Raw genomic sequence first — 26,852 nt, 5'->3', positions numbered from 1 at the left:
TTCTTTGATTTGTCGGGATTGATCTTTGGGTTGCCATGATATTTCTTTTAAAGCTTGAAACATGCTGTCAGATGAATTTATTACTTGGTTATCCATCATGGCTCAATCTTGATCGCTTTTTACTATGCTTCGAAAACGATATAATTATTTTTCCTTTCCAGTCTCGGGTTTCCGGCACCATATACAACAATTAAATTTTCAGTTTTCCTTCCTTCCCGAAACTTTTCCTTCTTCTTTCCCGGGTTTCGGCCCATATACAACGATAAAAATCACTCTGGTTCTTTTCTTATAATAAATTCGAGCCATTATAAAATACACACTCTGTCCTTTTTTGATTCCATTTATTTATATCTGGTTGTCCTGACAACGACGTTCCAAAGACATTATTTTTTGAAACATTTGAATATCTTTATACATTGACAATCGTATTATTTAAAACATTTCTTTCTCTTCTTCTGATAGTGAAAATCAGCCAGCCTATGTACATATTTGGAATATCTTATGGCCCAAAATTACAAATATACAATGTACTGTTGTATCTAAGATACGAGGAGGTGTAGCATGGAATTTTCCTTTCGTTTAGGATGAGACCCGAAGACATTCTCAAACCATTCCGGTATTTTTAGAAAGCTACAGTAGTAGAGGTTATTGGAAGTTAAATGCTCAACTCTTACATCAACCATCAATTAAAATACATTTTTCAACGTTGACAGTTCTAGGCACGCCAATCATTTTTCGGCTATCCGTCAATGATGAACTTGTAATGGTAAACCTCATATACGCCTCTGGTAACAGCCTAGCAGCCCCCAGAATCTAAGTCATATTCATCATATTAAAAGCTTCATTTATACGTTTAAAACCGCGCTCTTTTACTAGATATGAGATGAGTTCATCGAATGGGACAGTCTGAAAGAAATCTTTGTTATTTAAAGTGCTGTTTAGATAAAGTAATACGTCATTAATTCAAACTGTTGTTTCACATGCCGTGCCCAGCATTTGTACCCAATTTACCACCTTCGAATGGACTATCATCTGGCAATATACGCACACTAAAATTTTATCGTCTCTCTTCCGTAATTCCTGGATGCATTTTATTTATGATTTACATTCTACTAATGTTCATCTTCATTAAATTCCTGGATCTGCCTCTACTAATTGTATATTCTGTCGTCAACTGGATATTCCTTCTCATTAGGTGTCCGACCTAACTAATACAACTTTCATCTGGGCCTCCTTATGTGCTATGATTTCTGTGATCTAATGTAAACCACTTCAATATTTTGAGCGATGTACTCTTTCTTTCCCGAACTACGTGTGGTATTTATCTACGAAACTCAAAGCTGTTAATTGCCTCATCGAATATATTAATTATTATGTCATGTCTTCTTCGTCAAAGTATACACTGGAAGAACACAATTTATATATGAAATATACACATATTCATACTCTTAAAACGAAAAAAATGCTAAGTCGTCTATTTTTCTAGAAGTAACATTGTGATTTTTCTGTACAGTATGTTTATCTGAAGCAATGTAACATCATTGTGTACAGTTGTTATTAATAATGTCTAATAAATAATTTTAAGAGAAGTATCTAGCATATGCGCTTTTGATGCACTTGGTCCTGGGTTCAATTCCCAGTGGGAGAGCACAAAAATTTAATTTCATTATTATTCACTTCCAGTAAACGTTTGAGTTCATTGGCTTAGTCCATCTCTCTTCTTAATTCATTATTCAGCACTCTGTATTCTTTGATGTCCGTGGTTTTCGCCTTCTGCATTCATCTATCTCTTTAAGCATCGCTTCAGCTATCCATGGCTTTGTCGGTGTGGGTCAGGTAAAATTTGTTTAACTTTTCCCCTAATATTTTCTACATTTTCTACCATATCGTCAATTACACAGAATTTTCCTCAATCTCTTTTTTCACATCATTGTCCATACTTCTTAGTCCCTCTAAGTTCCATTTTCGACTCTTCCTTCCATTTTTCTTGTTTGTCGTTAACCAAGTTTACACTTAGCTACTAGGAGGTTGTGATCCAAATCGATTTCTGCTTCCGGTAGTGTCTTCACGTCTCGTACACTATTCCAGGAATGAAACGTTGAAACGTAGCTTGACAAGAACGTAATCGATTTGGTAGCGTTCCTTATCTCCTGGAGTTTTCCATGTGTACAACTTGTTTTTTCTTTTCTTAAACTACGTGTTCGCCACCACCATATCATGTTGAATACATAAGTGGATAAGCATTTGACCCCGTGAGTTTTTCCTATCTAGTCCAAATGGTCCCATCATCTTATTCGCGGCCGTTTCTCCTACTACGCTGTTAAAGTCTCCCATTACTATGGCGTTCACCTTACCTCTTCCTTCCTGATGGAATATGTCACTAATCTCATCATACATTACTTCTACTTCATTGTCATTATGGTCAGTTGTGGGCATATATACTTGAATTTTCACAATATCCACTAGTTTAGCACTTGGTTTTACAAATATCAAGCGGTTACAGCAGCGTTCCACTTTGATTACACTTCTTGCTACTTCGATCTTCACTGCTAGCGCTACACCATTCCCGGCCTTAAAGCCACCCGAATTTCCCCTTACTGTTTCACCTCTTTCTGGCCGTATGAAATAGAGCAGGAAAATGTCAGTACAGTATGAAGTTTGTAAAAAGGTGTCTTTGGTGGTTACGGACGAGATATGATATTTATGTGTGAACACTGAAATCCACACTAAAACGAATCTCATTAATTTAGTTTTACTGCACTACAATATTCATGATGATAGAAGTCTGAAATGCATAAAATGATAACGCTTTACGAATAAATTGCTCTGATGAGTCTAATTGAAATTGGTGCTAATGTTGATGCTCCAACACTCACACGCATATTTTTCCCGCGGTAACGCGTCCGTAGCCAGCTGTTTTAAGTTGGTTACAACGAAGCGGGTGAGGGTAGATTTACATCGAAGTTGCACCACGCTAGTGTGACGTAATGTCACATGGTATTATTATGGGGGTCAAGGTGGAATAAAACGAGCCCTGCGGGGATTCTAACCCCTCTTCGCTCGCTGACGCTCGCTCAGCTATGTTTTGTAACGTAAGTAAAGCACTTCTTATGCATTATATATTACGTACTAGGCCAAATGAGTATTAGTTTTATATTATTTTAATGATAAAAAAGTTATTAAATTTAAAAGAAATTCCTTGGAGCGGGCTTGAACCCACGCAGAAAGCGATTTCCATTACTAACCTGTGAGCTAACATGCTCGGCTACGAGGATCGACAGCAGTTGGTGTTTGATTTGTCCTATACGTATGCTACGTTGCGAGACACGGATTACTTCAAGCAATCAGAACTCCTATAGCTAGGGTCGAGCATCGTTAAATATATACCACGCACACATACTCTGTTGTTGTTTTCACTATTGTCAGATAAATTGTAAAAAGTAATATGTTAAATATGTTAACAGAAATTATACAAATCCCCAACATATAGTTTCATCAGTTAACTAACTAAAACGTATGCTACCAAAGTTAAAACATGTAACTTGTTTAGCACATCCTCATTATAAGCTTTGTGAATACATTAAGAACGAACATAATATTGCTACTCAATTCATCTCTTCTCTGAAGAACACTCTCTTGAGGTCCCCGAATCACTTTGTTACATATAAGGAAACCACAGATCTGGTCCTTCCATATTTTCCGTTACTTACTCTCTGGGGATTGTGTATAGAACGTGTGATTTTCTTGAGTAAGATTTTTGACACTTTGTGCTTTCTTTGGACCCAAATGACATAGGTGTAGTGGACGAGGAGGACCAGCTGCTTAACTAGAGAGAACACATGATTTACAGATGGAACTGTTTTGTATCGATTGTCACAAATATGAAATGATTGCCCTTATAAATTTGGGACAACAGGACAGAGACAGAAAAATCTGCTTCCATAAGGAAGACGTTAAATAGTTAAAAAAAAAGCTTATAGTTAATCTTCAGAAGAAATCGGATGATGTCGAATTTGATAGATTTATAGTTGTTACCGTTCCTACTTAATATAAAATTTGCGCTATTGATCTGTGTGTATGTAAGAAGAACCCTTAGTATCTACAAAAACATTTTATCTTCAAATAGGAAAGGACTTCCGTTTAATAAGTTAAAGCTGCTTAATGTTGTCATGTAAACGAATTTTATAGTTTTTCCTTTCTGTGGTGACAACTGGTACAGGGTGCAACCTACTCATCTATTGCAAAACCTCTACGTTCTTATATTTGAAGATTATACTCCAGTCAGACGGATTATTCTAGAGCAAAATAATACCATACGAAGATAATAAAACAAGACAAAGAAATATTTGAATCTTCGAATCTCCTGTACTACTGTAATATGGTATAGTGTGCCGATTGTGTTTTAATTTTACTTGCAGGCAGAGTTGTACAGATGCCAAAAGCTAAGGGAAAAGTGAGCAAGAAAGGAAAATGGGATGAAAGGAAAATGAAACAAGCAGTTACGAATGTTAAAAATGGCAAATTAACAATACAGTTAGCTGCCGAAAGGTATGATGTACCGCTTGATATGCTTCAAAATCGCATACGAGCATTGGAAAACAAAGAGGTAAGTTTGAATTCAAAATGGGAACATTTCGAAAATTTTCTTTTAAACATATAAATTAAAGGGTTTGGGTACGAAACCTCGCGGCCAGAACCTCGCCGACCAAAACCTCGCCTGGCCAAAACGTCGCCGATCAAAACCTTGTCTGTCCAAAACCTCGCCGCCCAAAACCTCGCGCCCGAAAATCTCGCCGGTCCAAAACCTCGTCTGTCCAGAAACCTCGCGGGCCAAAACCTCGCGTTCCAAAATCTCGTCATACCCAAAATCTTGCCTGGCCAAAACTTCGCGGTCCTGATCTCGAGACAGATTCTCATCTGATCTAAACTACGCAGGACGTAATCTCGCCTGGAAAGAAATGTCGTGAGTATAAAACCTCGTCACGACGATTTCTTCGATGTAGAGTGCTCTATATATTGCTATATGTATATATTTTGTAATAACATATAATTGCATTAAAATAATGACAAGAAAATATTCTAAGGCGTGCTTTGAAAATCCGCATATATAAAAATGAAAAATACTATGTTTGTGACATCATATCTCTTGAGCCACCCGACCGATCTCGATCAAATTTTCAATATAGATGAGATTCGGGCCTGGGGTGTATTTTATAATTTCATTTTGACGTCACAACGAAATGGAGGGGGAGATATTTAAAAATAAATAAAACTTAATAACTCTTGAACCACGAGAGCAATCTCGATCTAATTTGCCACACAGATCAGGTTAGAGCTTGAAATGGTTTTTATCATTTCACTTTGACAGAAATGGGGAAACATATAAAAATAAATAAAAATGAAAGTCGCTGCGTTTGTAACTTAATAACTCTTAAACCCCTCGATTGGTCTCGATCAAATTTTCAGCCTATATGGGGTTTGAGCCTGGGATGGTTTTTACTTCACTTTCACGGTGACTGTAAGAAAATCTAACAAAATCTAGTAATATTTATGAAAGTATGAAATAATATCTGAGTTTTTATGTCTTTCGATTATGTCTTGTAGGTTAGAGTAAATATAGATGAACAGGATGAAGGAAATGATGGACTGAAGAAAGGGGAGGAAACGGAAAAACCCGAAAAAGCCCAAGCTCACGATATTTTTATCTTTATTATTATTATTATTATTATTATTATTATTATTATTATTATTATTATTATTATTATTATTATTATTATTATTTGTAATATGGAATTGCGTATTAAGAAACTCATTGAGGAAATTTTAAGGAAAGGTTTCATTCCGCAAGGTTTTGGCCCAGTGAGATTTTGGTCCGCGAGGTTTTTGGACGGCGAGGTTTTGACCAGGAGAGATTTTGACCAACGAGGTTATAGGCGGCGAGGTTTTGGACACGTAGGATCTTAGGCAGCGAGGTTTTGGCCACGCAAGTTTTGGGCCGCGACGCTTTGGCCACGCGCTGTTTTGACCGCGAGGTTTTGGGCGGCGAGATTTTGGCCACGGGAGATTTTGGGCGGCGAGGTATCGGTCGCGAGATTTTGTCCGTATCCCAAATTATAGTTCTAGAGAGAGGTTAAAGACGTAAAGGAGTTTTGGCATCTTTGAGTAGAGTTACAATCGAAAAATCAATGTATACTCGTATCGTACGAGTTCAAGCGAAGTCAATTTATGTAGAAACAAACCACAGAATTACAAGGCAGATACTTAAGTTCCCCTCGAAAGTAGACTTATGACAAGAAGACTTTGAAATTAATAATATTGACTCTCTCAGTTAATTTGAGAGTAAATCATTTTTTAAGTCTCTTTATTTTTTGACCTGTAAGGCATTAGCGTCTTTCTTAGAAAGCATAGGCGAAATGGAGGTAAAAACAAGAGTAACTCAGTAGGTTGTAATATAACTATTGAGACTCATAAATATTTATGTGTCGATATTTTTGATATTGTAAGAGTTCTTAATGATATGTTGTAGTTATATTTACCAGTAGTCGACAGTTTGAATAATTGAACACCTTCCTCCGCATAATAGTGATCTTGTAAATGACACAGAAGAAATACGATAATATATGCAGCTACGTACGGATGTTGTATATGGAAGAGTATCTCACGTATAATAAATGTTTTCCTCTTTAAGAAATGTTAACTTGACAAGAAGGATATAAAAAGGCCTTTAGAAATGAAATATACAGATTACACACGTATCAGAAGATAATATATTTTTTGTTTCATTTATACGCATGACATGTAATAAGGCACCGGATGTTGGTCGTTGTAATAGGGGAAACAATATTCTGGAATTTTGGTCGTTGAATGTTGGAAATATTTTGGAAGTTTCCAGATGGCTCTCAGGGATATTAGAGTTATATAAATATCGATTCATTTGCATGATTCGTACAACGTATAAGAGATAACAAGCGCAAGTATAGTGTTGGAAGAAGAAGACACGTAGAAGGCATTAGAAGAGAAAATTATTGCTAGGTAGGTAAACTTGTTCATTTTTATATGAGAAGTGTCATTGTAAATGAAATACTTCTAAAACATACTGCAATTGTCGGGAATATAAGGGAAAAGAAGTGTTTGTTTTAATCGGAAATTGACTGTGGATTTTCAGCATTGAAAACCATATGACTCGGTGTACTTTTATGGAATTATAACTTGTCTAAGGTATAGTGTAAAGTAATATGGAGGCTACAGGGAATCAACATTGTTCATTGCACCGGGACTCGAAACAAGATTCTCCCACATGGAAAAATAAATCCTTTGCTTGCAGCGAGGAGTTTTAATTATAAATGTTATAAACTTTACTGTGTATGATCAAACTTCTATTGAACATGAAGTCAGCAAAATCGGCGCCGGGAATCGAACCACGTGGAAAACGGTACGATAAACATTTTGCTTAGCAGGTTTTGTTACTTATATGTAGCTATGAATTGTGTAAGACGTATAACTGGTATCTATAAAGTATATGTCAGCAAGGAAGTTATATTAGACAGGGAGCCATGATACTGCCCGCATTGAAACAGGGGTTTTCCACTGAAGAACCGTGCGCTAATCCTTTTTATGCTTGCACTGTGGACTTTTCAGTTATGTATGTTATAAATTTTACTGTGTAAGAACAAATTTAATTTGAGCAGGAAGTCAGCAGAACCCACACCGGGAATTGAATTTGTGTTTTGCACATGCAAATCCAATATGGTTGGAAACGTTAGTGCTACTTTGAATATTAAATTTTATGTTTTTGCAATTTAAAAAGTCGTAATACGGTAAGTGACTAATTCAATTTTTTTCTGTTCTAGGTGTTGAAGCAAATAGAAACTGATGTAAGTTATTTGGCCCTTAAAAGTAAATATTATTGCAACGTCAATATTATTTTTTTACAAATATCCGCAATTTTATCCGCCATCCGCAAACTAAAACTTTATCCGCAAGAAGCTATGTTGTTACAGATCTCTGTCCATGACCTAAGCCCTATCAAAATATGCATGCACTTACTGTTTGTATAGTATTCAATACTTCTTTTTAAAGACTAAGAGTTAAATACTATTGATAGTGGTTAAAAAGTGGAGAGAGAAGAAATGGGAATTTAGATCTGGCAGATTCGTTATCTTTAAAAAATCTCTCCATGACATGATCAGCAATTTGCTTTGCTATTGGGGTTTAGTGGTAAAACGTTCACCTCTGGTGCATGGGGTCCCGGGTTCAAACCCTGCTCCCATCAAGTGAACCTTGTGGCGGACAAACACCGTGTGCTTGGGTTTTCTCGGGGTTCCCCCGTTTCCTCCCACCTTCCTCATTCCACTATTTCATTCTTTTCTCATAATCACTGTCTCAGATTATGAGACTTTAGTCTAGCCGGCATTAGCGTGGGGAGTAAAACTCAAAGATTTCATTTCATTTTTGCTTTGCTACTTTTGATTGCCTATCATGTAACTTGGAATGAATAATAGATTTATGATGGGAAAGTCAATTCGACAGGAAGCATGTGACTGGTCACCATAATGAAAACTGCTGAATGCAAGTTTGTCAACAACGGAAATCATCATGACATATGTTGATAAATTGATTCAAACGGACAAGAGAGCACTTTTGTGTGCTAGATGGCTGTCGAGGGCATTACACAGAGATAACAAAGTATGACGAATAATAACCAGTCTTTCATGTCTTTAGAGATACGCTCCTGAGGACAGATTTTTCAAAATTAAATGATGTGTTGCAAACTTGACTATACCATCTTGTTCACGTTAGCAAAAGGCCAACTACACTCTTCTTCACCAAACAGAAATAAATTTCTGTTCGGTGAAGGAATTTATGTACGAAACCAAACATAAGGAAGAAAAACTACATGGAAATGGGAAATCTGGCTCAGGATCGGAAACAGTATGTCAAACCAATCGAAAGATTGCTGACCTGCGGAGAAAACGAAGATTTATTCCAAATGTAATGGAAAACATACCTGAGACAAACTTTTAACGTGAATGTAGTTAAAAGTAATTCAGTTTGAAGATAACTAGTGAAGACGATTTTTTAAAATAGTAAGGTGAGTGAGATTGGCAAATGCCGACCTCTGGTTTGGATGGAAACGTTATCTAGTTACCAGCGCCAAGTGACTAAAACGCTAAAAATATAGAGATGTATGATGTATTGTGCTATATAGAGTACGTCCATCTTTCTTATTTGCTGCTCAGAAAAATATTTGCACTGTCAATATATTTCTTTTGTAGGACATTTTGAATGGAACTAAAATTCATGACACTGATACTGAGATCGTTCGTCGTGTTGATAACCTCCCAGAAGACATCCAAGACTTTCCATGTGATCCGAAAACCTCAATTCGTGACGGGCTGATAGATAAGGATGACAGCGAAACTAGTGGTAAGTGTGGTATGAGTATATATAGTGAAACCTCTAAATAACGGACATCGATGGGATATGATTACTGGACTGTATAAATGAGAGATGTGCGTTACAGAGAAGTTACACAAATTTAGATTACTGGCAGTTCTGTAATTGTAAACATAGGTTAGTTAGAAACTGAAATAGAGATTAATATCGAAATACTGACCTCAGATCTAGGATCAATATTAACAGACCAAAACCATATTCACGAAGAAATCAAATCTCGACTAAAAGCAGGGAATTGGTGTAATTATTCAGTTCAAAATTTCTTGTCGCGAATTCTGTCGAGGTATTTGAAGCTCAAAACATATAAAACGATAACCATCCCTGCTGTTCCGTTAGGTAGCTAAATACGGTCGCTTACTCTAAAGGAAGAAGGTAGGCTGAAAGTATATGAGAACAAAATTCTGAGACGAATGTTCCGATCCAAGAGGAAAGGGAATAGGAAATGGCGTAAACTTCATACCTTATAATATCGTTTATATATACCACATAATTTATACCGGTTACCAAACATTGTTAGAGTCGTCAAGACAGGAAGGCTCAGGTAGGCAGATCATGTACTTTGTCAGAATGGAAGAAAATAGGAAACGCTTTCAAAGTTGTAACTGGAATTCCAATCGGAAAACGACCATTAGGAAGACCTAGGCGTAGATGGGAGGACAATATTATGATGGATCTCGCAGGAATACGAATCCGAAGTTGAAACTGGATCCAGTTGGCTTTTGTGAACGCGGCATTGAACCTCCGGGTTCCACAGGCCATGGTGTTAGTTAGTTAATACTGTACACAGTGTTTGAATTTCTGGGAGACATTCCAGTCTGTAATGCAGGGGCGTAAATAACATGTCCGCAAATCCCACAATGCGGAGAGGGGGCACAGCAGAAAGGGACCCAATTAAATGTCGATGATTCACTTTATGATGTTATAAATCACTTTTAAGATTTCATATTATTTCACACCCTTTCCTCAAATTTCTTTTGTAATCTATCATTTTCAGGTTAGTGCTTAAAACGTGATTTATTTGGCCGTGAACACTCTGCGTAGAGACAGGATTCATTCTAGAATATTATTAGCATTTAATGGAAAAATGCCGAAAGATGAGACTAATTAACAAATCTAATTAAACTTAACAAAATGATATGGATGCGCATAAAATCTCATGCCTAATTTTTGAGAAAATAGAGAAAAATTCATTTGTTTGTTAACTTAAAAATTCATACTATAGGATAACCACTATACGACCGTCTATTAAGATGGAATTTGTTCTGAAGTTTTCTCTAATCAAGCTTTTCATTATGAGAGTAGCAAGATAACAGTACATAGTATTGTAATATTCTGTTAGTGGAGTCAATAGCATACACGGCAGTTCACCCCTTCACCTTGTTATTATAGAAATGTCGTATATAATTATCATACAAAGTCTCGAATGTGGTTCGAATTAAAAAAAACGCTTCGTCTTGGTCTGGGGCCTGGACCAAAATACCCGTGTCCAAGCTTTGGTAACCCTCAGTCCACTCGTCTCGTCTCCAGGCCACACACACAAACACTTGATTTTATTTATATTATATATTTTTTGACCAAAGTTTTTTTATATTAATATAATAAATTCAATATTGTTTTTAACAATTCTATGCACCAATGGCAATTCCGCAATTTTTACTTCCTACAATCCTGACAGTTAAAATTGGAAAAAATTCCGGATTTGGAAAAATTCCAGAATTTAGAAAAATCCTGATTTCGGAAAACTCCCGAAATTCAGAAAAATTCCAGATTTCGGAAAAATTCCGGAAATTTTCCAGAATCCGGAATTTTTCCGATTCTTCTTAAGATGATTTCTTAAGTTACAATTGATTCTCCAAAATAGTTTAAAATTGCCAAATTGTCAAATTGTCAATAGTGACATTTATTAGCATGACTATTTATTATTAGAAATTAGCATGGCAAATGAGATATATCTCACTTATAAATATGATTATATATCATTTACACAGTAAGAATATATTAAGATGTCTTAACCGTTATTGATAAGAATTTTCCGCTTACCCATGAACGGCCAGACATGTCCCCAAAGGTACACCACTCCAGGTTGGCATCTGGTGGCCATAAAATGTTGTTAGAAGTCGGTTTCTTAGCGAGCACTTAAGACTTATTTGTTAACTAATAACCAGGAATTAAGAATTCTTTCTTAGGTAGAATCTAGGAGTTAAAATCTCCTTTTAAGCAAATATATAGGAGTTAAGAATTCTTTCTTTCTGAACACCTTGAAGTTAAGAAATTTTCCTTCCCAAGATTTTTATTTCATTACACATCAAATGGTCAGTATAGTGAATGGTATTTCAGATTTTCATAAATTTGTAGATTACAAGTAAGGTAGGTGCACGTAAATACGCCATGTTAAGGGTGTTGTAATTTTATGGCCTTAATTTTCATTAAACACGAAGAACAAGACATGTCCGTTGCAGGGTAGCCTTTTCCCGTGTAGAAAAAAATGTGGCAATGATGCGACTCACTTCTATTTTGTACCCAAGGTAAAAGAAAAAAAGCGTTACAAAGTGGCGTATTTACCATCACGTGCTGGTAATTGCGCCAAGTCTAGGATAATACTATAAACCTGTAATATATCTTGCAACTGCTTACATCGTCTTGTATTATAATAAGTAAAATATTACTATACAACATAGCTGAAGCAAAAAAATAAAATAAAGTGCAAGATGAAGATAAAAAGATAAAATATAAAAACGATAATCTTCAAAGTTGAAATGAAGTTCCAAACCGACGAAAAGTTTTAGTCCATAAGAAGATAAACAGTGCCACTGTACTGTGACTACACCGTGCTCGTGGGTTTTCTCGGGGTTCTCCCGTTTCCTCCCACTTTCTTCATTCCACCATTTCATTCATTTCTCATCATCTTCGTCTCCTTTAGCCTAACCGGCATAAGCGAGGGACGTAAAACTCAAAGATTTCATTTCATTTTCACTTGGCGTATTTATCTGCACTGATGTATATACCTGCAGTTACCTTATTTATTTCAGTTGTGTTAATACTGTGTCGATTGCTTTAATGCGTATTTTTATATTATGCTATTTATTGCTTTAACTTTTTCTGCCTTTCAGTTTTGAGGAACTTGGCTAAAAAGAGAACATTTCAGGGAAAATTATGTTCTCATACTAATGCATCCAAAAGAAGGAATTGTTCTAACGATGATAATGATATTGTTGATAATTCTTTGTCCAGTCCATTAAATCCTAAAAGGTGCAGAATTAGTGACTCGGGCAATAAAGATGATAGAACTTGTGTTAAAAATGGAACAATTTCAGTAAGTATAGTTTGTTTTTATTGCGTCTTGAAATATTTTTATGTGTATATGTGCCTTATATCCTCATCCAACAGTGAGGTTATGACAGACTTTCTTGTGATTTCCCATATTAACGCGAAAGACCTGGGTTCTTGCTATGAAAATCTATATGTGGTTTTAATTGTCGGTTTACGTTTCAGGCTTGGTGATAAAACAGACGTTAAACCCAGGAAACAAAACAGTGTAAATTGTGTAACAGTGTAAACAGTGTACAGTAATACCACTGTACAGGTACAGTGTATCAGTAAAGTCACTCAATTTACACTCTTATTAGAGACATCTTCCGACCACCAACAAAAGTAGATATCCTGTTTTTTCAATACATTTTAGCGTAATCCTTATACTAATTGGCTTTGTTTAAAGAAATAGTCCTTAATGTTACTGCTCTACATTAAACAAACCTGTTGAAAGTGTTGATAAAAGGATTCAGAAATGAAAGAGAGAATTCATGAAGAGAAAACATGGAATAACATGTTACGATCCCAATGCAAATGTGTAGTATCTCTCGAAAATGCACTTTCATGCGTTGTTGATACTTTTGAGATATTAACAATGTATTCGTTAAATGAAGTTTTTTTCTTTAATTAATTCGCACCTGAAGTGTTTTCTTTGAAAATCTTATGAAGGATTTGGCCCAATCTTGCAAGTTCCCTAATCCTTGTTCCGCCTAACCAATTATTTCGTAAAATCATGTCAAATAAGTGATAAGATTTGTGTCCGCAATTTTAGGCGAAATAAGACTTTTCGCGTTGTCTAATGTTCGTTTCGATAAAAATGGCGAACAACAAAGTTGCGGAAGTCGAGGAAAATTGGATTTTTCTCGAAATTATTATTTTCTTTATTTTCTTGAGACTAAATTTTTAACTGGCCTTTCATCCAGTGAAAAGCAAGCAGTACTTATCATTTATCTGACATAACTGTATTTGATAGGCTGAAACAAGGACTAGGTGAAACGATGCGGCACAGGTTTCGAAGAAATACAATAGGTATACACTAAAAAATAAGGTGTTGAAACAACACAAAATGACTACCACTTCAGCGTGTTACTTGTGTGTTAATTCAGCTAGCCCCATCCAAGGGTTATACCCTCGACTTGGGAAGAGGTATTATAGGAAATTTGGAAAGGTTTATGATTGGGATAAGTGTTTTTATTTATTTATTTATTTATTAAGTTCTCACTGGTTTTAACATATTTTAGGATTTTACGATCTTTAGATTATAAACATACGGTTGGGTAGAGATGAATATGAGGTATGAAAGCATGAAGAAATGCTTCCACATCACAACACATAGGTAGTATTAAAAAGACGGGTGAGGTTAACTTCTCGCTCTGGGGCAACGCGGGGCATTGATGTGAGACAGAGGGAGCCCTGTTAGTACATTAGGATTACTGTGCCTGATATCATGGAAAGATGAAAGGTGAATGAAAATGAATTTGAAATGCATTTAGAAGAGGAATATCGGGATGATCAGGAGGAACTGTGAGACGATACAGGGTAAAGAGCGCAAAGAGAGGGGTGGGGCGTAAAAGTGGAGAATAACGAAGTCAGCTGCAGTGTGAACGGTGTCCATTAGTAGTTGGTGATTTATTATTCAGACGTTGAGTGATATATTTCAGTCGGAACTATTCTATGTGTACAAGAAGAGTAGGAAACGTAATACGGCTATAAAGGTCGGCAGCGGGACTGGACAAAGATACACGAAAGGCGATTCGGAAGGCATGACGTTCAAGAATTTGGAGCTTTTATAGAAGAAAGGGGCAGCATTAATCCAGGCTGTGTAACCATATGTCAGTACGGGTCGTAGAAATACTTTATAGGTTGTAAGAACTGTATGAGATTTGAGGCCCCAGGTTGTGCCAGTCAAGCGACGGAGCAAATTAAGACTATTATATGCTTTAGTCAGATTAGATTGTAAATGAGGTCTCCACGTGAGGTGTTTATCCAATAGAAGTCCAAGATATTTTGCTGTGTTAGAAGGATGAATCCGTGTGCCTAGAACGTGTATATTCAGCAGGGTCGGGTTGCGATGAACTCCAGTATTCTTGCCAGGAGGAATAAAAACAACTGCTTGGGTTTTGTCAGCGTTAATCTTAAGCCGCCATTTGAGACACCAGGACGAGAACAGATTTATAACTTCCTGAAGATTTCTGTTTATTTGTTGAATAGTTTTTCCAAGGCTCAGAAACGCAGTGTCATCCGCATATTGACAAATACTGATTCTACGTGGAAAAAAGTGAGAGATCTCTCACTTAAAGAAGATAACGTAGCGGAGACAATGCTGATTCTTGCGGGACGCCGAAATGTAGGAAAATAGGGTGGGATAATGCATTATTAATAGAGATATAAGCTATGCGTTCGGTGACAAAGTTGAATATCAGACGGATGTAGGTAAGAGGTAGATGATAGTTATTCAGTTTGGAAATGAGGCCGTCATGCCATGCAGTGTCAAAAGCTTTTTCAAGGTCAAAGAGCACAAGACAAGAAGGCTTTGTGGAATGAAATTGATTGGAGATGTGATTGACGAGTCGAAGTAGATGGTCATTTATGCTAAACTGAGGGCGAAAAGCGGCTTGATAAAGCGGTAATTTGCACAGTAAATGTGAAGACGGTTTACAAGAATTCTTTCGAATATTTTACTAAGCGTGCTGGTTGATTGAATAGGGCGATATGACGAAACAAGGCTTGAGGGTTTTTGAGGTTTGAGAAACATTAGAGTTTTTGACACTTTCCATGTAATAGGGAAGAAACCTATGCGAAGAATAAACGTGAAAAGTATTGCCAGCAAATGGAGAAGATAATAGGGAGCCTCTTTGATATGGCGGAAAGATATATTATCCATGCCAGGTGCGCTGTTTCGTTTTCACTTTGTAACAGATGAGATGTTATCAAGGGTTATAAGGAGTGGTCTAGTGCAGGTTGCAGATGAGGAGAGTAAAAGTTGATGCGATCCACGAGATGCCGACGTGGGTAAGGCAGTGGATATATGCTGTAGATAACCAGCAAACATATTAGCCTTGTCAGTGTCTGTTAGTAGTGGCTGATTATTATGAAGAACAGGATATGTAGTGATCGAACGTTTTCCAGTGAATTGGTTAAATCGCTTCCAGTACTGTGTCGGATATGATATTTCAGATAAAGTGTTCCAAGTTTTCTCCCACTGCCGGTGTTTGGAAGCTGTAATGTAATTGCTGACGACTCGTTATAAGTAACGGTAAAGAAGTAATGAGTCTCTATTGCCTTTACGTTCGCAGTCTCGGTAGAATTGACGAGATCTACGAATGTGTGGAAGATAGTGAGCTGGCAGTTTTGCACTATAGGGATTCGAACTAGTGGTTGGAATGTAGGTGTTGGATGCCTGGTTTATCGTCTCAGTTAGGAGATTGAGGGATTAGTACATGGAGTCTTCTGAGGTGAGTTCTTGAAGATCTGAGAGTGTGTCCGTGATGTAAGTGCAGTATCCGATCAAATCAGCCTTGTTATAGTTGAGTGATGGACACATTAGAGTTTGGCGGTTTGAAGGAGGTTGATGGAGATGATTGATAGTGAGCTTGATCGGTAAATGATCGATGCCTATTGGGTCCAGCACTTCGATGTACAGAAAGGTAGAAGGTTAGTAGACGTAATAACAACATCATTCGTGGTTTGTGAGGATGGTCGTGTGGACTTTGGTAGTTGATGAAGAATTCCAGTGGTATGAAATGTAAGAAAAGTGATAAAATACATAGTATATGAAGTTGTTTGAGATATATTAAAAGAAGTCTGTTGGGATGATATGACTAGGTCGAACATAAATTGTTGTAAAAGTAATATATAACTTGTTGAAGTAAAGCGTGAGAATAAGATATTCTGGCAGATTGAACTGTGGAAGGTGAAAGTGACGACTAGGTATAGAGGGGGGAATTCCTAAAGGAACTCCGCCACTTGCACGTCGAGCTGGCATATTGCTGTCGTTACGGATGATAGTATAATGAGATATTTTGCATGTAGCTCGGGGTGGCAGGTGCGTCTCGTTGAGAAGGAAAGCTGAAGTTCGTTGTTCCTGTAAGAGTAATGAGAAGAGTGGTTTGTGCTGAATGATAGAGCTTATGTTTACAAATATAAAAGTAAGCGCCATGATGATAGAAAAGAAGTAATGAATAGGTTTAGACTTCGGTTTCCAACGGGTTGACATGGAAGTATACTTTATTTCCGCTATATGTGGCATAAAAGTTCAAATGAAAGATCGCACCTGTCGAGTACTGAATCTTTTGTAGAATGTGGGTCGGTAAAAAGGATGAACATTTTGGAGTGTGAGAGTTATGAAGGCGAGAAGTTGTTCTAAGGTGACAGCTGGGTTTTGTCTGCAGGAACCTGAGAAAACAGCGTAGTTTTTTGTGATGTTGCAGCAGAAATCATTTCGGGTTTACTTGGCTTCGGAAGTGGTCGTTGTTTGTACTTGTAGCTAAATGCCGGGTATTGCTCATGGCTCGTTGGACAATTTGGAGGCTATTGAAGATTTTGACATTGGCGGGTATTATAAGGGCCGGAGCAATAACAACAGAATAAATGCTCCATTGGACAGTAGATCGTCGCTTGTCGCTTTGAACTCAGTGAGAACTCTGACATATACGTCACGCCGTTGTTCTTGCGAATCCTGATGCACTTGGAGATGGTGTAGCCTTCTTCCTTGAGCTCATCGGCAACTTCTTGGTCTGAAATATCAGTGTCTACCTCACTAATGACAACTGATAATAAAGTCTTTTTCCGTGGTAGGGGTGGCTGTTTGAGAGGCTTCTGAGTAAGTCGAGTGAGAGGATATTCTTCCCCAGATTTCCACAGAAGCCATGCTTATTGCTTAGTGTGGTACCAAAATTGGGATCTGCAGTTCGTAAGGTTGTGCCGTTATGTCGGGGAATGATTTGTGTGATGTTGGCTCACGGTATGTACTTGAAAAATTGCTTATACAAATGATGTGCCTGCGAATATTTAGGATCAAAATTAGAAAGTAAGAATTGATGGATTTTCGGGCGAGCTGTGTCCCTTAATTCTGGGAATTGCTCGTGGTCTATGACATAACTGGGCTCACTTGAAGTGTCAGAAATGTCGCCCTGATCGACTTTCTTAGGTGGTGATGACTTCTGACTGTCGGAGTATGGCAGGCTATTAAGAGACCTAGCGGGAGTGGTTTCATGGCTAGTACTAGGGTTGCTTGTACACTTTCGTTTACGACTTGTAGCGAAAGAGCTAGAAGCGGCTACGATCATAGATATGCCTTGATGATGACCGAGGTCCCGACCAGGAGATATGGACATAGTTCTGATGTGTAGGCCTGAAGGCCAAGATTACAGCTGTATGGACTACTATGTATATGAATGAGATGATTAACAAAGGTAAGACAACCCGTTCGGATAGTAGTCTCGAGTGAGTAGCTCCCGTTACCTTTACAGTAGAACCAGACGTCTTTGGTTTGATCAGTCTGACGGCAGGTTCTCTTGATAAAGAACGACAAAGTATCTAGGATCAGGAATAAGAAGGAAAACAACACAAATACAAAAACCAACTTCTCGACGTCTGGTACATGTACAGCTGATAGGATCGATAACAGAATCGATCTACAGTATGTCCTGCACCAAGCACATCGCCTTCCAAGCATATCAGAAATAACTCGTTACTACCTCAGAGAATTTGCATTGGTATTTAATTTTTAATATGAGTGAAGCTTTGCGAAATATATTTGGCACTTATGCCAAGTAACGAATAATATTCTATGTTTCTGTAATCTGTCACAATAATATTGTTGTAAAACTGTGGATCGTCTGGCAACAGTTACATAAGCAACAGTTCTGCCATCTTCTGAGCATATGTGCTAAGACACAGGAATAACAGATAAAGAGACAGATGGAAGCACTGCTGTTGTGTAACTATTGTCAGATTATTCACAGATTTACAACAATATTATTGTGACCGATTACAGAAAACATAGAATCTTATTAGTTACTTGTCAAAAATGCAAAATGTATTTCGCAAAGGTTTCCTGATACCAAACAATAAAAAATAATGCAAAGACTCACAGCCATTAAGGAGGTATTTCTGATATACACTAAAGGCGATGTGCTTGGTGTTGGGAACACCAATTTAGATACTGCAGTAACTCACTCACAATGCCTAGTACACAATGTGAACTCGATCGATCAATCACTGCAATTACTACAGCTCTTCAAGACACAGCACAACGTTCCATTCCAACAATCGAGGTTCAGCTACACAAACCTAAGTTACCTCCGCATTATTTACCATTTATTTCAGCATCGCGCAGAGCTATCCGTGAATATTTTGCTACGAGTAATCTTGAAGCGCTTCGGCTTCATCTCTAATACCTAAGGAACACTCATAATTATTATATCGTTACGTTTAAAAGACGCCACTGGATTTGAACTTGCATCACACTACCTAATGAAGCACATCCTACAAAATATTGACGCAAGATCCATCAATTAACGGGCAGAATTTCTCGTACGCCATACTCTATTGTTCATAATCATCAAGCAGCCCTTACGAAAGCAGAAAAGTTAATATTTTTGCTACCTACTTTCAAGATATATTTACACCTCTACCAGGTTGCCATACACCAGATCGCTTAAATCAACTATCAATCGACATACCCATGCAGCTTCCTCCTTTCGCCCGTCTGCTGATCATGATTTAGAACCAAATAATCCTCTAACCATGTCGATTCACCCTGACACTATTAGTAACACACTTAGAGATAAACGCAATACTGCACCATTATTTGACTCCGTTTCATATGTACTGATCAGACAAGCGCCTCACTCTTTTCTACTCTTTCTTAGCATAATCTATACCTCTAATCTGCAAACTGGATATTTTCCACTCTAAAGTTCTTCTCTTTCCTAAACCAAAGAAACCTCCATCAGAAGTCACATCCTATCGTCCTATTCATCTCACTAATTGTCTCTGCAGAATCTTGGAAATAATCCGTGTTCGTCGCATGCACGACCATCTTCACTCACATAATGTTCTTCCAATACACCAAGCTGGATTTCGACCAAATTTTAGTACTCAAGATCAATTCACAGCTATTTGCAATCAATATAATACAAATTTTCCTTCTTGCCTTGTAACATTTGATCTTGAAAAACCTTTTGCCAAAATTTGACACCCTGGCTTACTATATAAACTTCGTAACTATCTCCTACCAATTTCGTACATCCGATTCATACACTCCTTCTTAATAGGACGCTTAGCTTATATTTTAATCAATGGAACGCTATCTCATCTTATCTTGTTGCAATCTGGTGTACCACAAGGCTCATCTCTGTCTCCTTTATTATACTTGCTGTACGTCGCTGATCTTGTTCCAAATAACACCTCAATATTTCAGTTTGCTGACGATACTGCTTTTTTCACAAGTGGCCGCACCGTACAATCTCTTAATAAAACCATGCAAGTAGCTATTGTGCGCTGGTGTCATGCTTGAAGGTTGAATATTAACTCCTCCAAGATGCAAACCATAGTTTTCTTACCACGTCGACGCCGCTCACGGGTACATCGAAACCCGAATCTACTTCGCCTTCAGGTTGATCTTACGCCTGTTCCAGTTTCAAGTGCTATTACATATCTCGGTGTCATGTTTAACACTTTCCTTTCCTGGACTTCACATCTTACCAAAATCATACGTCAAGCGCAAAATCGACTTAATCTTTTCAAACGATTAGTTGACACAACCTGGGGATTAAGGGCACATACTGTACTCAATACATATAAAACCTTCATGCGAAGTACATTAACTTACGGACATACAACCTAGATATCTCCGCCCCTAAAATTCCATCAAAAACTTGCTATACTTGAGCGCCATGCTATACGTCTAGCATATCACATAAGTCTACCGCATCCAACACGTTTACTTTATGAGATGATCGATTTGCCGCCATTGTTAACGCACCTGGAACAACTTCGTATACGTTACATCTGCAAACGTTTAGCACAGTCTCATCCTATGATACTTGATATACTCCACTACGACCGTGACAACGATGCCCCACCAACTTTCGTCGACACCCCTCTGCAACACTTCATGACACTATATCATTCACTGTTAGATGATGACATGTTGGTCCCCGAAATCTATACAATCTACCGACCGCTTGAACTTTCATCTCATATCTATCCATCATATGCACCGTTATACCTATTAACAAGGGCCTCCTCTGTCTTCATCAGTTCCTGAAACGTCCCAGGAACAGAAGATAACTTCATTCGTCTAAACTAACATAATCTTGTGATGTGACGTCCAGAACACTTCATTTCATCCATTCATTACATTTGTTCATTTTCTTTACTGCAGCCCGCAATTTTCTTTTCTTTTCCTTTTGAATGGTTGTGTTAATTTCATAACTTGCCATGTTCATTTCTAGCCATTAACCTCTTATTGCTTGTGTTATTTATTTATTTATTATTATTTTTTTGAAATCATTTCAATCAATGTATTTTTAATATTAATATAATAAATAAAGAAATAATAAACATGACAACCTCTTAGACCATCTACATTTCCATTCAGACAATTGGTCAAATTACATCACTTACCCGAAGAAAGAGCACAACCATTTGAATGGGAAGAAGGACAAAAAATATTTGGTGTTAGTTCCATTAGTGTTGGTCACCGGGTACAGGTCCCCGGTCAAACACTTAGAACCGACTGATATCGGTATTATTGCTAACTTACGCCCAAAAGTCATCTTAGATCTTAATGCTGAGCATGGAGAATGGAACTACATTACACCAAACACTACTGGAGACGCTTTACATTAATATTTAATCACTGCCGACTTCGTCATCAGACGCTTCACGAGATCCAACTCATTATTTAAAATTCGGCCGACAACCCGATGTGCTTGGCGTCGCTCTTTGCAAAGATGTATCGTTTATTGTCTATCTTTATGTTATTTCGGATTTAGACTCTGATCACGATCCAGTCATTTTTCACGTTTCATACCTGCAGCACCGCCCATTCTGCCCCTATCTTCAAGCAAATAGAAACTGATTGGGAAGTATTCAAACAAGAAACTGAACACTATGATTGATCTACGAGACCGACCAGCCACCATTGAGAACATCGATCAAGCGGTTTCTTACATCACATTAGCACTTTGAACAGTAGAGGCAGCGAGCTTCACTACCATAATCTCCCCAATGCAGAGAGGTCAGTGCGACAGTCTACATCTGCAAATCTATCTTCATTTAAAACGTTGGGCTAGACGCCGATAACAGCACACACTACATCCAGTTCTCAAAACTTTGTGGAATAAGCTGTGTGCAAAAATCCAGATGCTCACTCAACGACAAAATCAACAGCACTGGGAAGACACCTTTCGGAATGTCACACTACATGATCACAAAATTCGGTCATACTCCAGATCCTTCCAACATGCTACAAATACTACCAGAGCTAGAGTCCTACAAGAACCACAAGGACTGGCTCAAAAGCATCAGTCGCAAGTGAATATTTTCGCTGGCTCTCTGGAAGAACAGTTCCAGCTCAGTAGAGCACGTCTTCATCCCTATTTCAAACAGCACATCCGAACTACACTATATAGCATAAGTATACAAAATCCTACACATGACATCATCTTAGTTACTCCTCGGGAAATAGGAAGACATATCAAATGTCTGCCGGAAAAGACAGCATGTCGGCCCGATGGGATTCGATCTGACATCCTGAAACACCCAACCAGAAAACTACTGGTCTTTTAACCTATATATTTAGTGTCATATTTCAATTATGCTACTTCCCGAACACCAGGAAAGAAGTTCGTATCATCACCATCCCCAAACCTGGAAAGAATCCACTGCTCTCAGTAAACTATAGACCGATAATTCTTCTGTCTCAATTGAGTAAACTCTTTGAAAATGTGTATCTCTGGAGGCTGAAACAGCATGTAGTTACTAGAGACCTTCTACCATTCCAGCAGTTTGGGTTTCGTGCTCAACATAGCACTACTACACAACCCGTACGAGTAGTGGATCACTTAACAGTGGTTTTTAATAGAAAACAACACACCCTTGGAGTTTACCTGAAGGCATTTGATAAAATATGGTTAGCAGGACTGTTATATAAATTATACAATCACCAGTTTTCCAGATTGTCTTCTGCATTTACTTCGGTCCTACCTTATTGGCAGAAAATTTCATGTGTCTGTTGACGGTGTCAAATCCACGTCTAGACCTATCAAAGTAGGTGTTCCACAGGGCGCTGTACTTTCACCGATTTATATAATTTGTGCAGATCTCCCGACCTTACCACATTGCTTTTTCGCAAGGTACGCCGACGATACTGCCTTATTCACGACTAGTAGCTCACTTGCACAGTGTTACATCTACATGCAACGTCAACTCATAGGTTTTCAGGAATGGGCAAGACGTTGGAGGATTAAAATCAATGAAGACCATAGATGGCCATTTTCTACTGGGCTCGCTCGGGCTCGCGCTCACCTGTATCAACTGGGCTTGCGCTTACTTCTCTCAAATGAGTTCGCAGTCAACTCGGGCTCACGCTCATTTCTCTCGACTTGGCTCGCGCTCGGGCTCATTTCCCTCAATTGGGCTCGCGCTCATTCGTGCTCGGGCTCAGTTCCTTCAATTGGGCTAGCGCTCACGTATTTTACTGGGGCTCGAGCTCACTTGCACTCGGGCTCACTTCTCTGAGTTGTTCTCGCACTGAATTATTTCATTGAGGCTCGGGCTCAATTATTCAGCCCGAGCCAGGTTGAGAGCGAATGCCATGCTCACGAGCGTTGAGCTCACGAGTTTGTACACCTTAATGGGCTGATTAATAGAGTACTCCCACCTCCAGTTGCCACCCCTGATGGAGTTGTTACAATTAATCGAAATTTTCTAACTTTTCCTATTTTTGCGACAGCCCAAACTATTATCTAAATTGATTTTTGTTAAAATAATGTGAGTCACTGTTATATCGATTTTCATTGTTTGCAGAATCTACGTGTATAGAGCTATCATTTAGTTACAAAATAATGTTTTTTCTTATCTCATAGAAATACCTGACACGGTAATACTAAACTTCGTTAAAACAGCTACTTTAACAAAATTAACTAACTAGTCCCAGAAGTCATAGGTTGTTTATGCAGCTGAAATTTGCAATACTGTTGATTGATTAATTGATTATCTTTCAGCGTCTCCTTTTATCAGCGAGGCTATATGAGACATGGATTTATAGTTTTAACGTGGAATCTGAACCACTGTCGTTCAATTTTTTTCCAGCGGGAATCGATCACCAAAGACGCGCGTGCTAGCCACTAGACCAGTGGGAGGGCTTGTAATACTGTTGTCCAATGATTTTTATTGGGAATAAATTATAGATGATTTTTTATCGTTTAGTTATCGTAACGAAGATATCCAAGTTACAATATGATATACTGATTGTGAATGTGATAGTGCAAGTATTGAACCATTGGGTGGTCCACAATCCAGTATAAACCTTCTGAACCCCTGTCTCCAAGTCAGTCTAAGACATTCAAAGTAAAAGTCTCTGAAGAATGTTAACCTTGCCGCCATCCCATCCGCATTGTTAAGAAACCAACTACCCAAACCCGAGTCAGTGAAGCGGAAATCGACCTACAACCGATGAGAGTTTTATCCTCAGGAACTGCATCAATTAGTAAGTACAACAAAATTATTAAATTCCAGATGTATTAAACGCAGACCTTCACCTTCCAATTTTATTGTATTGCCAAGCCCCGAGGCTCATTCATTGTCGTGCTTTGTAGATAATAGCAATGTATCCGAGACTATGCTTCAAAACCATATACTGAGAAAAAGATATACGTGGCGTACGTAAAATCGTATGTTACATTTGTAAATGCTGTAGCTTTTGGACTTAACGCACAGCAAACTTATAACTGAAAATGCATGTTTTATAATACTTTCTGTAAGTGCTCCATCTGTACGTACTTTCCGTATGAAACAATATAGGCGGTCAGGATCTCACATACAAATGGATGTATATAACATACATATGTGTACAAAGCCTAATTTAGGGAGGGTGAACCAGTGCATGTGCACCACCTTCGTTGTAAATATACATTATCTAAAATGAGAAGCTAGCAGTGAAAATAGCAACACTTTCCGAAACTTTATGCCGTCAGGTTTCTGTTTGGGACTTAAAAGTAAGAGGAGTTTTGCAAAAGTAATACTTTAAGTCGATTTTCTTAATGTTCAAGGAAACGGATTCACCAAACCAACCAATATAACATTTGTCAAGTAGGGAAGAAACAGAAGCCAGGAAGAGGGAAGGAGATTTTTTGCATATCGCTTGCGGTCCTTTTTAAAATACCCCCCCCCTTGTTCTATGTATCAGTGTTGTCAGGCGAAAAAAAATATTGTCACATGTCACTTTGAAAAGTTTCACTGGATGGCCAAATTAAGCCATCTGGAGACCCGGGGCTAGAAAAAATATGCGGTTCCTGCTGACTGCGCCTAATACATTTTTGTGAAAGTACCGTCGGAACGTTAAGGGGCTATGTTTCATATTTTTGGTATATTTTATCTTATGGCGATGATTGTATCTTATATGATTCTTTTTAGACAGGCAGCTGAGGTTTTGAACAAAATCGAGGCCCCCGTTCACCTGGAGGCCCGGCACTACAGCCTCTAAGTCCATCCCTTAATCCGGCCCTGGATCTAAATTTTGAATGTGTAATTGTCAAGCTTTTCAGTCACTCACTGAAGATGTTTATTTGTGCAGTATACATTCCTCCGAATACAACTGTAACGACATGTTCCAATAGGAAGCACCGTTCTTTGCAATAGTGGACTTTAATATAAATCAAATAACGTGTTCTAATTTTGGCCTACTTTCAACAAATAAATGTAAAGGTTTAAATAATTTCATGTTCCTGTTTGACTTAATGTCCCATAATGACATTCAAAGTAGTAATGGTCGAACCTTGGACTTAATACTCTCAGACCTTAATGACGTTTCTGAAATAAAAGAGTGTTCTCTTGTTACTAATGAAGATAGGATCACCCAGCTATAGTTATCTCTTTCCCCATTAAACACGTGCAGAAACATAAGAGAGAAGTTAAGGTATCCGATTTTAATTTTAGAATAGCAGATTTCCAAAAGATGTATAGAAATCTCTAAAGTAAACTGGGATCACCTTTCGGAATTGGATGATGTAAATATTGCATTAACAAACTTCCATCAATTGATTAAGAACATATTTTCTGTATGTGTCCCAAACAAAAGACATATCAGCGGAAGTTATCCATATGTTGGTTTACTTATAATACAATTAAGAAAATAAAATTCAAGACGTACTACCCTAACAAGTGGAAAAAGGGATCAATAAATGAACTTTATCATCGCGATCAATTTGAAAGACTGCCTAAAGAAATAAAATCTGACATAAAATTAGCCTACAAAACTTTTATCTTTAACTCAGAATGCTCTATCGAAAAAGTCCCAAGCCAGATCTGTTGTTTCATTAAACGCAAAACACATTTGTTATCAAGCACCCTTACACACAATGGCTATGATATCCAACATGCCAATGAAATAGCACAGGCATTTGCTATCTTTCTTTTATTTTCTTTCAGTTTACAACATTGTACCCGTCACATAAAACGTTGACTCTGCTTTCTAATCGAACCGAATGTGATATATTAAACACTTTCAATTAGATGAAATAAAACTCGAAGAAATACAAAATGCCATACGTGCGTTGAAACCAAAAGCATCTTGTGGTCCTGATAACATTCCTCTTTATGTGACAGGTTGCAGTGATGTATTTAAATACCCAATCCCCATTATATTTAATATTTCTATCAGGGTAAATGCTTTCCTAGATAAATGGAAAAAAGTTTAGTTTGTTCATTAGCAAAATCTGGAAACAAGAGAGAAATAGAAAATTTCAGGTCAATAGCTATTCTGTCCCTCATTGCCAAAATTCTTGAAAATATATGCGCGAATTTTAAATAATGTAAAGTCCGTTCTTTCAACTTATCAACACGGCTTCTTACGT

General features: G+C 37.7%; 1 protein-coding gene across 1 annotated transcript in view; it reads left to right on the top strand.

Moving 5' to 3' along the window:
* LOC145673382 (structural maintenance of chromosomes protein 6-like) overlaps positions 1-26,852 on the top strand; it is a 260,927-nt gene that overhangs the window by 9,407 nt on the left and 224,668 nt on the right. The window contains exons 3-5 of the mRNA XM_081743030.1: positions 4,419-4,606; positions 9,276-9,426; positions 12,567-12,769. Coding sequence (XP_081599156.1) covers positions 4,433-4,606; positions 9,276-9,426; positions 12,567-12,769 — 528 coding nt within the window. The 5' untranslated portion in view covers positions 4,419-4,432. The remainder of the gene's footprint in view (positions 1-4,418; positions 4,607-9,275; positions 9,427-12,566; positions 12,770-26,852) is intronic.

This window comes from Thermobia domestica, chromosome 16, assembly GCF_964235325.1.
Source record: "Thermobia domestica chromosome 16, izTheDome1.hap1.1, whole genome shotgun sequence".
Taxonomy (NCBI): Eukaryota; Metazoa; Arthropoda; class Insecta; order Zygentoma; family Lepismatidae; genus Thermobia; species Thermobia domestica.
The sequence above is the reverse complement of the archived record's forward strand: the minus strand, read 5'-3'. Positions and strand labels throughout refer to the sequence as shown.